Source organism: Megachile rotundata, chromosome 10 (assembly GCF_050947335.1).
Source record: "Megachile rotundata isolate GNS110a chromosome 10, iyMegRotu1, whole genome shotgun sequence".
In the NCBI taxonomy this organism is placed as follows: domain Eukaryota; kingdom Metazoa; phylum Arthropoda; class Insecta; order Hymenoptera; family Megachilidae; genus Megachile; species Megachile rotundata.
This window is the reverse complement of record NC_134992.1, coordinates 6,689,879-6,705,979: the sequence shown is the minus strand read 5'-3', so window position 1 is coordinate 6,705,979 and position 16,101 is coordinate 6,689,879. Positions and strand designations below refer to the sequence as shown.

Genomic DNA, 16,101 nt, shown 5'->3' with positions numbered 1-16,101 from the left:
ATGTATAAATCATGTAATATGTAAATCATAAATATATAAATCATAATATTATATTAACAGCTTTCTAACTTGTCATAAATATGTATATTCTCTGTACACTAAACATAGTACATTGTTATAATTTCACTAATCATGTAAATTTTGCACTTGTAATAAATAAATATTGATGTAATTAGTCATTTTGAAAATTTTGATGCCATTGGAAGTTTGAGTCTCCCGACCTCAAGGTATTATGTCACGTGAAATACTTTGCTACTTTGACCTAACCTATATTTGGGTGATCAGTGAATATTCACCGAAACTTGGTATTCAATTTTATCCGATTATAAATTATTCCACTAAGTAGCTGAAGGTTTAACTAATGAAGAGGTACGCATATTACGAAGACTCTATTAACTGATAGCCACTGTATTATACATCAGATGCATTATTTATTCGTTTCTTCAAATTTAACTTTTGACCAAATACCAATGAAGATATGTGGATTGGGAGATTTGAAAATATAGGGTAACTTAGGAATTTAGGGATTTTGGGAATTTTGGGGATTTTGGGGGTTTTGGGAATTTTGGGGATTTTGGAGATTTTGGGGGTTTTGGGAATTTTGAGGATTTTGGAGATTTGAGAATTTTGTGATTTGGGGATTTGGAGATTTGAGAATTTAGTGATTTGGGGATTTTGGAGATTTGGGAATTTAGGAATTTGGGGATTTTGGAGATTTGGGAATTTGGGAATTTGGGAATTTTGGGAATTTTGGGAATTTTGGGAATTTTTGGATTTGGGGAATTTGGGGATTTGGGAATTTTGGGGATTTCGAAATTTGGGAATTTGAGAATTTGGAATCTGTGGAATTTTGGGATTTAGAAATTTGAAAATTTGGGGATTTGGGAATTTGAAAGTTTCAAAGGTTTGAAGATCTGGCGTTTGAGTTTTGGGAATTTCTGGAATTTGTGGAACTTGAAAAATTAAAAATTTAGTAACATGGAAAGTTGACAATTTCCGAGCTTAGAAGTTTCGTCATTTGAAAAGTTTGGAATTTAGAAATTAATTAAATATAGAAATTAAAATTAAAAAATGTACTTAAAATGTAATTAAAAAATGTACAAATTTAAAATTTTGAATATTTGATCTAACAACAACTTAAATAACCATCGCCTAGTAATGAGATACTATTTAGTATCGTTCCATCTTGACCTCCGAAATAACCTACTTTTTCCATCTATCGTTTCCTCCAACATCAAAATGCAAATACAATTTACTTACCAATATGCAGTATTCCATCTAGGTCAAGATTCTCGTTGCTACCCCGACTGTTCACAGCAGTGACATGGTCATCGACAGCGAGCGTGTGTCTTTTAGGTGCTGGTCTTCCTATGCTGACAGCGTGCCATTTTCCATCGTTCAATCGGGATCTCGAGTTATCTCTGACCTTGACAGGACCATCACCTAGGTCGAATACATAGTGAATGTGTCCGTCCACCAATTCCACCGCGATGAAATCACGTTCTCGACCGGCGTTGAACAGAATCAATCCACTAGGTTCGCGTGTTTTGAACTGAAAGACGATAAATTATTCATTTAGCTATAATGACATGTTTGAATACCGTATTAGACGATCAATAAGTTCTTAACGGATTGATGAATTTGTTTAAGGCACTGTGAAGTTAAAAATAGAAATGTTTAAATTAAGTTTTAAAGGATATTTTTGAATTTTGGGGGGATTTTCATAAAATGCAGTTCATAGATTCTCAGATTTTTAGATTTTTAGTTTTGCAGATCTTTAGATTTATATATTTTTAGATTTTCGGTTTAGCAGAATTTTGGATTTCTGGATTTTTGGATTTCTGGATTTCTGTTTTTATGGATTTCTAGATTTCTGGATTTCTGGATTTTTGCATTTTTACATTTTTGGTTTTGCAGATTTTTAGAATTTCAGAATTTCAGAATTTCAGTTTCAGAATTTCAGAATTTCAGAATTTCAGAATTTCTGAATTTCAGAATTTCAGATTTTCAGATTTTCACATTTTGAGACTTTTCGACTTTTACATATTTAACTTATCAAAATTTTCATATTGACAAGTTTTCAAATTTTCATACATTCAATTCTTTGAAAATATCTAAATTTAAAAATTACGATGTCAGAAATTTACAAATACCCAAATTTGCAAATTTAAAGATTTTAATTATTGAAAAATTTGAAGTATAAGAATTGCAAAATTTATAACTGTTAAATTAGAAGCTTGATAATTTTGAAATTGGGGAATTGTGGTTATAGATCAATTTTTCTAAATGTTCATATATCTAATTTTTTCTAAATTTTCATATATATTCAATTTTTTTAAATTTTCATATGTATTCAGTTTTTCAAAATCTTCATTTATATTTAATTTTTTCAAATTTTTTTATATATTCAATTTTTCGAAATTTTCATACGTATTCAATTTTTTCAAATTTTCATACGTATTCAATTTTTACAAATTTTCATAATAACAAGTTCCAAATTTTCCAAACTAAAAATATACCTTCTACATTCTAAAATTTTTAGTTCTATCATCCCAATCAAATCTAACATTCGTTGTGTACAATCTAAAAAATACGTCCAATCGATCGAAAACTGATATTGTACATTTTCCCGAATATCAAAGACCGCGCGCTGAAATTCAACGAGAAGACAGCCGAAAAAAGCAGAAAATCCGTCAATTAGCAAATATCGTAATTACGAAGGTAACAGTTAGAGATGTTTGTCCGTCACTCGTGATATCTACGAAAGAATCGTATGGAATGATTGGATTTCTGAACGTGAAACCACGTGACACATGGCATGATTAATCCAGAGTTTGCGCATCGAATCGAGCACCGGTCAGGAAACCGGTCTAATTGGGCTAACCTTTTGTGGCTACGCGTCACCGTTGACATTTCATTTCTTTTGTGGCCTTCGAAATTTCGAAATGTCGACCAAACTTGACCACCTTCGTCGTTTGCAGAATATTTAACCACGTTCCACCGTTTGACCGAATTTTACGCCCTCTTGTACGAATCAGCGATATAACGCGGCTCTTATAAATGTTATGCTGGAAGGGAAAGTTTGATACACGAGATTCTGAAATATTTTGATGTTCTTTGTGGGATGTTTTATGACTTAATTGAAAAATCAAGTAATTTATTATGTACATGTACGTCATACATATCTATTTTTTATGTGTAATTTTGTTTTTTGAAATTTTTGTTTTATTCTTGTTTATATGTGATAAGTTGAATTAAATAAATCTTGTGAAATTTTTTTGTATATATATGATAAGTTAAATCAAATAAATTTTGTGGAATTGTAGGATTTAATATGAGGAAACACATATATGTGTTTATGAAAATACACACATATGTGTGAAACATACGAAACACACATACACACATAACAAAGGTTTGTAATTATTTTTTTTTAATTTGATAACACAAAATGCACGTTAATAATGTAAATTGATTAAACAAAGGGAGAGAAGTTTCAAAAATTTCAAAGTTCAAGTTTGGAAATTTTTGAGGTTAGAAAAATCGAAATATGGAAATGAAAAAATTTTCAAGTTATTTTTTAAACTTGTAAATGTAGTTTCTAAGATAATTTGTATACTTCTAAATTTAACTTTCAAGATAATCTATAAACTTGTAAAAATAATTTTCAATTTAATTTTCAGACTTGTAAAAATCAAAATATTTGAAATTAACAAATCAACAAATTTCGAAATAAAAAATTTAGTAATTTACAAATTATAACATAACGTACATATAATATCATAGACATAGAAAAAATAATATTCTTCATCATCCCCCAACGCAAATACATATTTTCACAAATTCAAACTAAAAATGAATATTCACAAAAACATCCATAATCAAATAAAATATCTTATATACTTCCATCTTATATGCTTTCATATAATTATAATATTCTTTCACAAAAAGAAGCAAGAATATAAAAAATACATTACCTGAAAGTAAATATTTGTTTCCACATACGCTTTCAGAACAGGTAACCCAACAAACGTATGTTTCGACGTGAAAGTGACTGGATAATGCACCGGGTGGTTCCTTTTACCAAATTTCCCTGTGACCCTGATGATCGGTGTTACACCTTGATGAGAAGCTTGATAATTTCCTGAACTCCTTGCTATTTCCAGGTATGGATAGCCGTTGAACCAGATTTGTTGAAGTTGACCGACGAAATGTGGAATTTCTTCACCAGCATGTAAATAACCTCCCACGTGGAGAGTACGAAATTCCAGGATACTTTGTTTTCCGAGTTGGACTTCGACTGTTGGACACAAAATCAATTTTTTCTATAAATATACGTTCAGGCTAAATATAAACATTTAAAAAAATTGTTGTATATCATTATCTTTTTTTTTATTTTGATGTATGTAAATATATCAAGAATGTCTATAAATATATTTATGTCCAGTATAAATATTTAAAAACATTGTTGAATATTATTATCTCATTTTTTATTTTGATATCGTATATTTATATCAAGAATATCTATAAATATGTTTATGACAAATATGTATAAACATGGAATAATATATTCAACAATATCTTAAATGTTTATACTGGATTATTTACATTTTTTAGTAATTTTTGTTTGACCGTCATTTACAAATTTATAAACTCTAAACAAAGTCAAAAATTTATAAATAAAAGTAAATAGCAGCGAACAAATTTGTAACTACAATTACAAATATTTTACAAATAAATTGCAAATAAATTTATAAATATAATAACAAACATTTTAAAGAATAAAAGAAACTACATCCAAATAAATACATAAGTACAAATAAACAAATATAAATAAATTTATGAATACAAAAAAATAAACATAAATAAATTAACAAATCCAATTTCATAAATCAGATAATCAAGACACCAGATGATTTAATTTTAATATATTAACTTTTTCTCTTATTGTTCGCAATTACTAACGTACTTAATTAAATTAATAATTAGCGCCTCTCAATCCCATTCACGTAAAAAATATTAAATTTTTCGAATTTAATCAGGCGGAAACCTGATCGCCGTGTAATTGAATATTTTCATTTTAAAGCTTTAAATAGGAGTTTTATCCTGTATTCTAAATGAGAACGGAACGAGATTAAGACAAAAGTGATTAATAAGAATCCGGTCTCGTAACAGGCACGAACCAGTGTACTTTCGGAAGTCGAACGAAACTCGGCCGGAAGTTACACCAGAACTATTTTAATTATTAGCCCGTCCGAGATTGTTCCCTTATCCGGCGGGGACAATGAAAGCTCGATATCGGCGCATTGTTCTTTGCGAGAATCTTACGGGTACAGACGCCATTAAGCTTAATTGTCCCCCGAACACAATGCACTGAACTTTGTAAATTAGTAACGTGACGTAAGTATCGACAGCCGTTGCTAATAAATGTACCAAGTTTCCTTTAAAGCCACTCGAGACCAAGGGTGAGAAATTGTGATCGTTCATTACGATAATTCGTTGATAAAATATTCACGGTTCTTTGAAACGGGGACGAAGAGGAAGAATCTCGATACTTTATCGATCGATGTTGATGATCGCGGAGGGGATCAATTTTCATTTCTGATATTGAGGGGTGATGGTCGTCTATGGAGTAATTGTTCTTTTTCTGTATAGACTGATTCAAAAGGAATGGTGTACATTTTACAATTAGATAATTTTGTCATTTCCTAATTTTTTAGTTTTCGCATTTTGTAATTTTGTAATTTTGTAATTTTGTAATTTTGTAATTTTGTAATTTTGTAATTTTGTAATTTTGTAATTTTGTAATTTTGTAATTTTGTAATTTCGTAATTTTGTAATTTTCCCAATTTCCCAATTTCCATATTACTCACTTCCCAATTTCCCAATTCCCCATTTCCCAATTACCCAATTTCCTAATTTCGAAATACCGCATTTCCCAATTTCTAAATTTCCAAATTCACCATTTCCCAATTTCCCAATTCCCCAATTCTCCAATTACCCAATTTCCAAATTCCCCATTTCCCAATTTCCAAATTCCCCAATTCCCCAATTTCCCAATTCCCAATTTCCCAATTCCCAATTTCCCAATTCCCCAATTCCCCAATTCCCCAATTCCCAATTTTCCAACTTCCAAATTCCCAATTTCCAAATTCCCCATTTCCCAATGATGGATGTTTGTTCCCACATTTATATATCGCGCAATAACTGGATATAGAGGTCCTTGCGAGGCTCCACTCTCTTCCTTCGGCGTCTCGCAAGTGTGAAACATGTATGTAAAGAGCAACTACTGTACTAACTAAATGTTATAATAAAATCTACGTTTAACGGAACTTGCAACACCCAATTCCGAATTTTCCAATTTCCAAATTACCCATTTCCCAATTTCTGAATTTCCAAATTCCCCATTTCCCAATTCCCAATTACCCAATTTCGAAATACCGCATTTCCCAATTTCTAAATTTCCAAATTCACCATTTCCTAATTTCCCAATTTCCCAATTTCCCAATTTCCCAATTTCCCAATTTCTCAATTTCCAAATTCTCAATTTCGAAATACCCCATTTCCCAACTTCCCAATTTCCCAATTTCAAATTCCCAATTTCGAAATACTCGATTTCTCAATTTCCCCATTTTCCAATTTCCCAATTTCCCAATTTCCCAATTTCCCAATTTCCCAATTCCCCAATTCCCCAATTACCCAATTTCCAAATTCCCCATTTTCCAATTTCCAAATTCCCCAATTCCCCAATTCCCCAATTCCCCAGTTCCAAAATTCCCAATTTTCCAATTTCCAAATTCCCCAATTTCCAAATTCCCCAATTTCCAAATTCCCCATTTCCCAATTTCCAAATTCCCCAATTCCCCAATTCCCAATTTCCCAATTTCCCAATTCCCCAATTCCCCAATTCCCAATTTTCCAATTTCCAAATTCCCCAATTTCCAAATTCCCCATTTCCCAATTCCGAATTTTCCAATTTCCAAATTACCCATTTCCCAGTTTCTGAATTTCCAAATTCCCCATTTCCCAATTCCCAATTCCGAATTTTCCAATTTCCAAATTACCCATTTCCCAATTTCTAAATTTTCAAATTTCCCATTTCCCAATTCCTCAATTTCCCAATTTCCCAATATCTCAATTCCTCAATCTTCCAATTTTCTTAACTCGATAATTCAAAAAGTCGTACACTTAAAAATGCAAGTACAAATTTACTTAAAAATTGATCAATCTGGTTTACATTACAGGGTGGCAAAATGTCTGTGGTCGTCCCTGTGTCACAATAAGCAAATTTGTTTGGTTGCGAACGATTCGAAACCGTGTTACATCCGTAACTTGTCGATCGATGCCGAGAATTTGATTATAACTCGGAGAATGCTTATCGTTTGATCGAATCGAGACACCGGAACCGCAGCTTCGAAATTACTCGAGAATTGAATTCGCACGAAAATCGACCGCCGAATTTCCTAGAACAAGACAACCAGATGCACCGGGGTGTGATTATGCAAATCCAAGAATACATCGGGCGTACAAATTTTGCCGGCTACATTCGTGATTATTTTTGTGGGTAACGTTCTGCGGGGGAATAATTAGGGAAATGAGAAAGTAATTTGTCTCGGGATTTCTAAATTACTAACCTTTTTATATGATTAAGCTAGCGGAGAATATTGCCGGGTAGCCGGAAGGGTACTTCTATCTTCTAGAGTTGTTGATTTTTGCTTTTTATATATATGTAGATATACGTTCTACTTGCATTTATATTTTATTTGAAGACGGAGATTGGGAAGTTCGAAGAGAATAATTGGAAAATTTAATAATTTTGTGTTGATTTTCGAAATTGATCCATATTTAGTTACCAAATTTTCAAGTGTGATATTATTTAGTTTCAGGTTTTTAAAATTGTGAAATTTTTAGGTTTTTAGGTTTAGGAATGTGTGAAGATTCAAATTTTTTAGTTGATAGTTCGGAACAGTTAAGATATTGATATTTTCAAAATATCAAAATTCAGCAAATTTTTCATATTAAAAAATTTTGAAATCCCCAATTCCTTAAATATCCAAATTTCATAATTTCTAAATCACCAAATTTCCCAAATCTCAAAATTTTTCAAATTTCCCAAATTTCTCAAATTTTCTAAATTTCCTAAATTTTCTAAATTTTCTAAATTTTCAAAATCTTCTTTTCCTAAAATCCCAAATTTCCAAATTTCCGAAATTTTCCAAATTTTCCAAATTTCCTAAATTTTTTAAATTTGCCAAATTTCCTAAATTTCCTAAATTTCCCAAATTTCCACAATCTTCAAATTTCCCAAATTTCAAATTCTCAAATCCTCCAACCTCCCAAATTCCCAAATTCCAAATTACCAAACTCTTCAATCCCTCAACACCCACCTTCCCCAATTCCCAGATCTCCAAAATCTCCCCCGTCTCTCCATCCCAAACAACTTCTCGTTTTTCCGAATTTACGACTTGAGGCAAATTTTCAATATCTTATAAAGACATATAAGCAGTACAATCTATGTGTACATGGAACATGTTGACAAGTGGCAAACAGAGCATAGCTCATGCTCGAAATTACAATGCCAGGCAGCTGGTTGTGATCTGTTAAGGGCCGCCTTGACTAACGACTAATCGATGGACCCGATCGTGGGTCAATCTCGTAGTGTTTAATCGAATCGTAAATTGACGTCGAACAAATCGCATCGAATCGTAGACATTGATCAATTCGGACTAAAGATCTCGTTTTCGAAGATACAGTTTAAATTGCGGCTGTACGAAATATCCTCGGACTCCACAAATCGATTGGAAAGGATATTTCGATCGTTCTTTGCGTTTCTCGGATATGGTTTATATTTCCGACATATTTTAATATTTACTAGTTCGTGCGTTTATTTATATATGCTGAGAGATGATAAAAATAGGGATTGTTCACTTCAAATTGATCACTGAGGTATACGATCACTTCACATAAACTGACAACTCTGTGGGGTGATTTCCCTGAGAAAACCAAGTGATTTCATCAAATCCTTTAACTGTTTTAATATTTTATTAAGTACCTACTGTACAAAAATGTGTTCAGATATGGAAAGAAATAAAACTCTGACGAAATTTGTATTTGAAGAACAGTTTAATGAAACTATCAGGACATTTTTGAATAGGCTGAGTTGTTATTTTAACATCTTCCAATGAATCCAGTGAATTGATATACTTTAGAAATTTCATCAAATTTCTATTTTCATAATTTCTCTGTAACATATACATATGTACCACGCGCAGTTGATCCGCATTTGTTTGTCTGTGCACTATAAACCACAATATTGGGTCTTTCGACTTGAAATTTTGAGGGTAGGCTCCTCAGACACCTTAAATTTGCTGTATAGATTTTATTAATGATCTGTCGACAGGAACCTGTTGTCGTCGATGTTGATCGACGTTGTATCGATAAAGACAGTGTTTCTGTATCGTTTTTCTCATTTTTGACATACATATAGAATCGATTGGAACTACTAAAGCTCTATAACTCATCGTTGACCATAATACTTGATCGTCATTGACGTCAGTCGTGGAATCAACAATAATCGTGTTCAATATCGTTTTCGATAGCTCCAAACACATTTAATTGTTTGGAACGACTTTAAAATCCCAACACATACATATTATTCTTGTTCTACCTATACATCTACCTACCTAACATAGTAGCTCCTCTAAAATTTAAATACGAAATTCGAATTTGTATAAGGCACCTGGTGGACCCACTATAAGTTCTCAAACATCGGAAGAAGTTAATCTTATACTTTAAACGAAAAATGGTTAATCATGCACTAGAAAATTGTGGTCAAAGAAAAACTTTATTTGATTAAATTTTTACCTTCTTTAGAGTCCACAACCACAACCTGTTTCGGTTAACTTGTAAGTTATCAAACTTCTCGGGTCAAAGCACAAGTAATCCTATTTGTACAAAACTAAAATTATCCTTCGTAATGAATCAGAATTTGTAGTCTGCTTAATGAAGTAATTTGCGGTATTCAAAGAACATCTGCAGTAAGTCTTGAGAATGTAGGTGCACACCGTTTGAGCGGTGTCAAAGGCTGAGGTTTATCTGTGAGCATTATTAATTAAATGCACCTCGGATATATCTCGTGTTGGAACTTTAATCTCTATGCAAACTTATATTCAATTAGATACTGCGCGATTATTTGAATTATATATTGGCTGGTACTTTGTTTTGTTTTATGAACGGATTTTCTGACACTCCAGTTTTCAATTTTGCTATTTTTACATTCTCCCATTGCCAATTTTTTCGTTTTTAAATTTTTCACTTTTTCAATTTTTCAATTCTTCAATTCTTCAATTCTTCAATTCTTCAATTTTTCAATTCTTCAATTCTTCAATTTTTGAGTTATTCAATTTTTCAAATGTAAAGTTTTTCAATTCTACAATTTTAAAACTTTTAAATGCTTTAATTTATGAATTTTTCAATTCTACCATGTTTCAATGTTGCAGTGTTGCAAGTTTGATAGCTTCAGTGTTAAATATTAATTACTTGAATATTGACCAATATTTGTTAAGTATTAATAATATCAAGTAATGCTCCTTAAGTTTTCACAAATTCAGCATCGTGTAATATTTCTTAAGTATTAATAATTCGAGTACCAAGTAATACTTCTCCAGTATTAATAAGTACAATAAATTGTCCAGCCAAAAGCCTTTAGCCATTGTGAAGTGGAAGCACGTTCTCAGCAAAGCATCGGTTGCTTTTCGATAAAGCGGGACACCCGTAGCCGTGCAGGTCCACCCGGCAGATCAGCCTATTAAATGGATGGTGGGCGAGTGCCAGCAATATTGAGTTACGTGGCAATACCCTAAATTGCTTGACCGGCCAGGCATCGCCATAAGCTTCGGCAGGGTCTTCGGTTTGTACGTTGGTCTACGGGATCGATCGCAGCTATAATTACTGCGCGGCTAAGTGCACGACACATCCTTCGACTTCATCGTTCCAAGAATCGACGACGGTGTCAACTCAAGTTGGCAAACGAATGGACGTTACGACATGGCTCGATATTTTGTATCCTGACGGCGAACAAGTGTCCTGCAGTTTGCTACTTTATCGATCGATGTATGGTAACGAATTTGCCTTCCGTAGGGAAACTATAATGTGAGTGCAACCTACCAGTTTATTTCTTGAGAATTGCTCATTTCTGTTTGATTAAACATTTAGTTAATTTGGATGATCAGGGATTTGGGGAACTTGAAATGGGGATTTATGAATATATGATAATTTGAGGGGATAGCATAATAATAATCTATTGATCTATCAGTCTATTAATATATCAATATGTCAATATGTCAATATGTCAATATGTCAATATGTCAATATGTTAACATGTCAATATATTAGGATATCAATACATCCACATATGGATATAGCAATATATCAACATATTAACATATCAACATGTCAACATATTAACATATCAACATGTCAACATATTAACATATCAACATGTCAACATATTAACATATCAACATGTCAACATGTCCAGATGTCAACATACCAACATGATGACATACTAACATATTAATATATGTCTTCATTTCAATATGTCAATGTATCAACATATCAACGTGTTCACATATTAATATATTCACATATCAACATGTTCACATACCAACATATTCACATATTAACATGTTCATATATCACATGTTTACATATCAACATATTCACATACTACAATAACATGTATACATATCCACATGTTCACATATCAACATGTTCGCATATCAATATGTTAACATATCATATCAAGATATCAATATACATGTATGTATGTCTACATATCAATATATCAATATGTGAATATATCAATACAACATCCTTTTTGAACATCCTTTAAAAAGACCAATAAACTATAAAATTCCCTTGACATTTCTCTAAAAAAATAGAAAAGAACCCATCGCTTCAGATTCGAAGCAGGACAAAGCAAAGCAAGCAAGAGAAGGGAAGCGAAATAAAAAGGAATTTGCCAGATCGGAATATAATTTCGAAAGTTCTTCGAGCGGAATACGGTATTCGGCAGACGTCAAATTCGTTTCGCGAAGACACGCTGCCTTGGCCGATTATTTATGAAAAAGGACACGGCGTCGCACTTTTTCGTGGCTACGGCGGAAAACGGAGAGAAACGACAAATGGCGCGGGAGAAATAAAAATGGCAGCGATGTTTCGACGACGTCAGGAATTCCTGAGGTAAGGCTGGTCGATCGATCGCTCGCGCGATTTCCAATGCACCTCTTCCTGCATTTCAAGGAACCGGCCGCGATAAAGAGGGCATTTGCATGCCCAGCGATTTGCGATTCGGCTCGCGGAGAATGCCAGGCCCGCCAGCAAGACGATGGGAGAATTTTTCTTCCCGCGAAATCGACAGATATTTGTCGATACCGGATCGCGCTACTTGAAACGCGAGTAATTGCACTTTCACGCGAATCTGAATAATGGAATTTTGTAATTGGGAACGAATAAATTTACAGCGGAATTTATGCTGACCTTAACACTGCCATTGGGGCGTTTAGAGATACGGTGAGACTCACTTTAATGTGTATTTTAGTTCTAATGTGTATTGATGGTTTAATGAAAGGAGTTGTGATGTGGAGCATATGCGGATCAGCTTTTGTGTGTACATGAAATGCTCTGTTAGAGTTTTCGGGCAATGTATGACGTAGGATGCGTTTGGCTTAATTGTTGTGGGTGTATGAGATTAAATGTTTAATTTGAGAAATTGAAATTTGAGAATTTGGAAATTTTTAAGGTTAAAAGTTTGTGAATATACAAATATAGGTAGTCGGAAATTTGACAGAGTAGAAATTTGTGAATGTAGAAATCTGGAGAGTTGGAAATTTGTGAATTTGGAAATGTAGATATTAGGAAATTTGAAAGTAATGGAATTTGAGAATATTTTACATTGAGAATTTAGAAATATTCAAGATTAAAAATTTATGAATATGCAAATATGGGTACTGGGAAATTTGATAGAGCAGAAATTTGTGAATGTAGAAATGTGGAGAGTTGGAAATTTGATGAATTGGAAATTTGTGAATTTGGAAATGTAGATATTAAGAAATTTGAAAGTAATGAAATTGGAGAATATTTTACATTGAGAATTTAGAAATTCGGAAATAATAGAATTTGGGAATTTTTGAGACTAAAAATTTAGAAACTTGGAAAGAATGGGATTTGGGAATTTTGTACACTAAGAATTTGGAAATTCGGAAATAATAGAGTCTGGGGATATTTTGTACCATGAACATGGAAATTTGGTAGAAATTTAAAAATTTCAAAATGTAATAAATTTGCGATTCTCACATCCTCAACTCCTGAATAATAGGTTAAATGTATTTAACACAAATTTAAGATAAAAGTATAAATCTATAATAACCGAATCTAACAGCATCGTTTCAAAAATTCTCTTCTCTCGTCTTCTCTTAATAAATCATTACTATCGACTAAATCATAAATATTGATATATTTAAAATTTCAACCAAAACCCTACCAATGAAGTAAATTGTCATTTGTTCCCTTTGGAACGGTAAAAATCGATAGCTACTTTTCTTCTTTTCTTCACCATTGGACTGAGAATTCTCCCACACGATTTCACACTTTATCTAACCCCTTTTCTTCTCTATTTTCTAAAGATTAACGATCTCACTGTTGGGCACCTTAGAATTTATTTCGAGTACATAAATCAGGCAGTCTTTCTATGAAACTGGCATAAATGGTTAAAAAAATATCTCCAATTGATCGATCATTACCAAATTAATAAAACATTTCTTTCAGAAGTGATACTGTCTATTAAAAATACTTTATGTGTATATGTGAGGTTATGTTAGATACTTGTATGTGATAGCTATATGTATAATATATGTTAAATATTTGTATCAGGTATATGTTATGTGTATAATATTAATGTGTTAGGTATTTGCATCAATACATGTCAGGTTTTAATATTAAGTATGTGTCACATATGTGTACATATTAGTTACATGTTAGATATTCGTACATATATCAGAAGTATGTTATTTGTATATATTTGTATACACATAATATGTCATACTTTGTATACTATTGTGCATACTTTGTGTATATATATTTACACATCCTATCCTCTCATTTCCAATTTCTTCATCTTCCACAAAGACCTTTCCGTCCGATTTAATTTGCAGCCAAAGATCGTAGGTCATAGCCATTCCATGTTTGCCACGTTCTATTTGTGACGGATTGTTTGCTTCGTATTCTCGTTTCTCGACCATGTTTTTCGTGCAAAACTGCATTTCGATGTTTCTGACAGGGTCAACGATGCACCAAGGAGCCCTAGCCAGCGAGGTTCCCTCGGAAAATCTTCAATTAGCATTCATAACAGCGTCCCGATTCGAAGGATCGCTCGTTGAATGCAAATGGCTGTGTCACCGCCTGCATTTCGAATTTGTGATTTCATCCGCGACCGTTTCGGGAAATTTGTAATTTACCCGACCGTGTTCCTCTGCACCGATTCGAGGAAAATTCCGTCAAAGTACGAGCTTCCAAAAGTTCAGAACTTGGGAACCGAGGATATATCAGCATCGATTCTTAGGATTCCCACGGGAAACAGGACTTCGTAACACACCTTTCGACCTCTTTTTTTCACATCGATTTACAAGTAGTCGAGAGGTGAAGATTAGAGGTTTTATTGAAAATGGAGACTGAAATCTTCGGTTGAGTATTCTTGCGGGATTAGAAAGAATTTGCAGGCTGTTGGTGCACGTGTCTTAGGAGAAATGTGGTCTTGGTTTTTCATATGTGGAGTTCTAGTATGTTTAGGGAAGAAATTGAGGGCTAAGAATTTGTTAATTTATAACAATATGTGATTTGTAAATTTGTATGTTTGCAAAATTGTAATTTTGTCAATTTGCAAGTTTGTCAGTTTTCAAGTTTACAAAATTTGCAAGTTTGTAAATGTACAAGTTTATAAATATATATCGTAAATTTTTATATTTCAAAGTTACAAAATTTCAAATTTGAGGAACTAAAAATTAATGAATTTCTAAATTTGAAAGTTACAAAAATTACAACTCAAGAAAGTTGAAAATATAAATCAATATTTGTATTTTTTTCTTAATCAAACATTTACAATTTGTACTTCATGTTATTGCTTCATTTTATTACGTAATTATATACATGTAGATGTAACATATATTCCCCCCATTTTCATGTACGATAAATGCATAAACATCCACCTATAAATATTCAAAATTCATACATACAATTCAATTAGTTGAACGATGTTTAATTGTTTTTAAATTATGATTCACGACGCGACATAAAATAAACAAAATTGATACACGAACGAAAATTAATTCCAACATGTTTCGCTAATGCACAAGGAACGTTGTCTAACGAAAAGTGCTCGCGAAGTTGCATTCTCGAGAGCTTGTCGATAATTTACAAGCGTCGAACTTAATATCTCGCCAACCTGTCAAACCGTAAATTATTATCGAAAATATCGGCTGTCCAGAGGGGTTTTCGTTGTACTTTTCTTCAAGAATTTTCCACGAGAATTAGTAACGTTTTCCGACTATCGAGTGTATACATAGTTAACGAAAATTGGCAGCGAAAACTACAAGATTGGAACTTGAACTTTGAAATGACCTTTTTTTAGTAATTCACGAAATTTGTGTTGGCGAAATTTTTTTTTTTTTAATGGAAGACTACTGAGTTTATTAAATTTATGTACTCTAGTTGAGTAAATTAAATTAATGCACTCAAGTTGATTACATTAAATTAATGTAATCACGTTGATTAAATTAAATTAATACAATCAAGTCAACTAAATAAAATGTACGCAATTAAGTTTATTAAATTGAATTAATGCAATCAAGTTGATTAGATTAAATTAATGTAGTCAAGTTGATTAAATTAAATTAATACAATCAAGTTAACTAAATAAAATGAATGCAATTAAGTTTATTAAATTAAATTAATGCAATCAAGTTAATTGAATTAAATTCATGTAGTCAAGCTGATTAAATTAAATTAATGTAGTCAAGTTGATTAAATTAAATAAATACAATCAGT

At 32.2% G+C, this 16,101-nt stretch overlaps 1 protein-coding gene across 6 annotated transcripts in view; it reads right to left on the bottom strand.

Annotated features, from left to right (window-relative positions):
* Nrx-1 (neurexin 1) overlaps nucleotides 1–16,101 on the bottom strand; it is a 583,956-nt gene that overhangs the window by 108,219 nt on the left and 459,636 nt on the right. For all 6 annotated transcript variants that reach the window (XM_076536346.1, XM_076536345.1, XM_076536349.1 and 3 more), the window contains 2 exons: nucleotides 3,978–4,300; nucleotides 1,261–1,552 (listed from right to left, as the gene is read on the bottom strand). In XM_076536346.1, coding sequence (XP_076392461.1) covers nucleotides 1,261–1,552; nucleotides 3,978–4,300 — 615 coding nt within the window. The remainder of the gene's footprint in view (nucleotides 1–1,260; nucleotides 1,553–3,977; nucleotides 4,301–16,101) is intronic.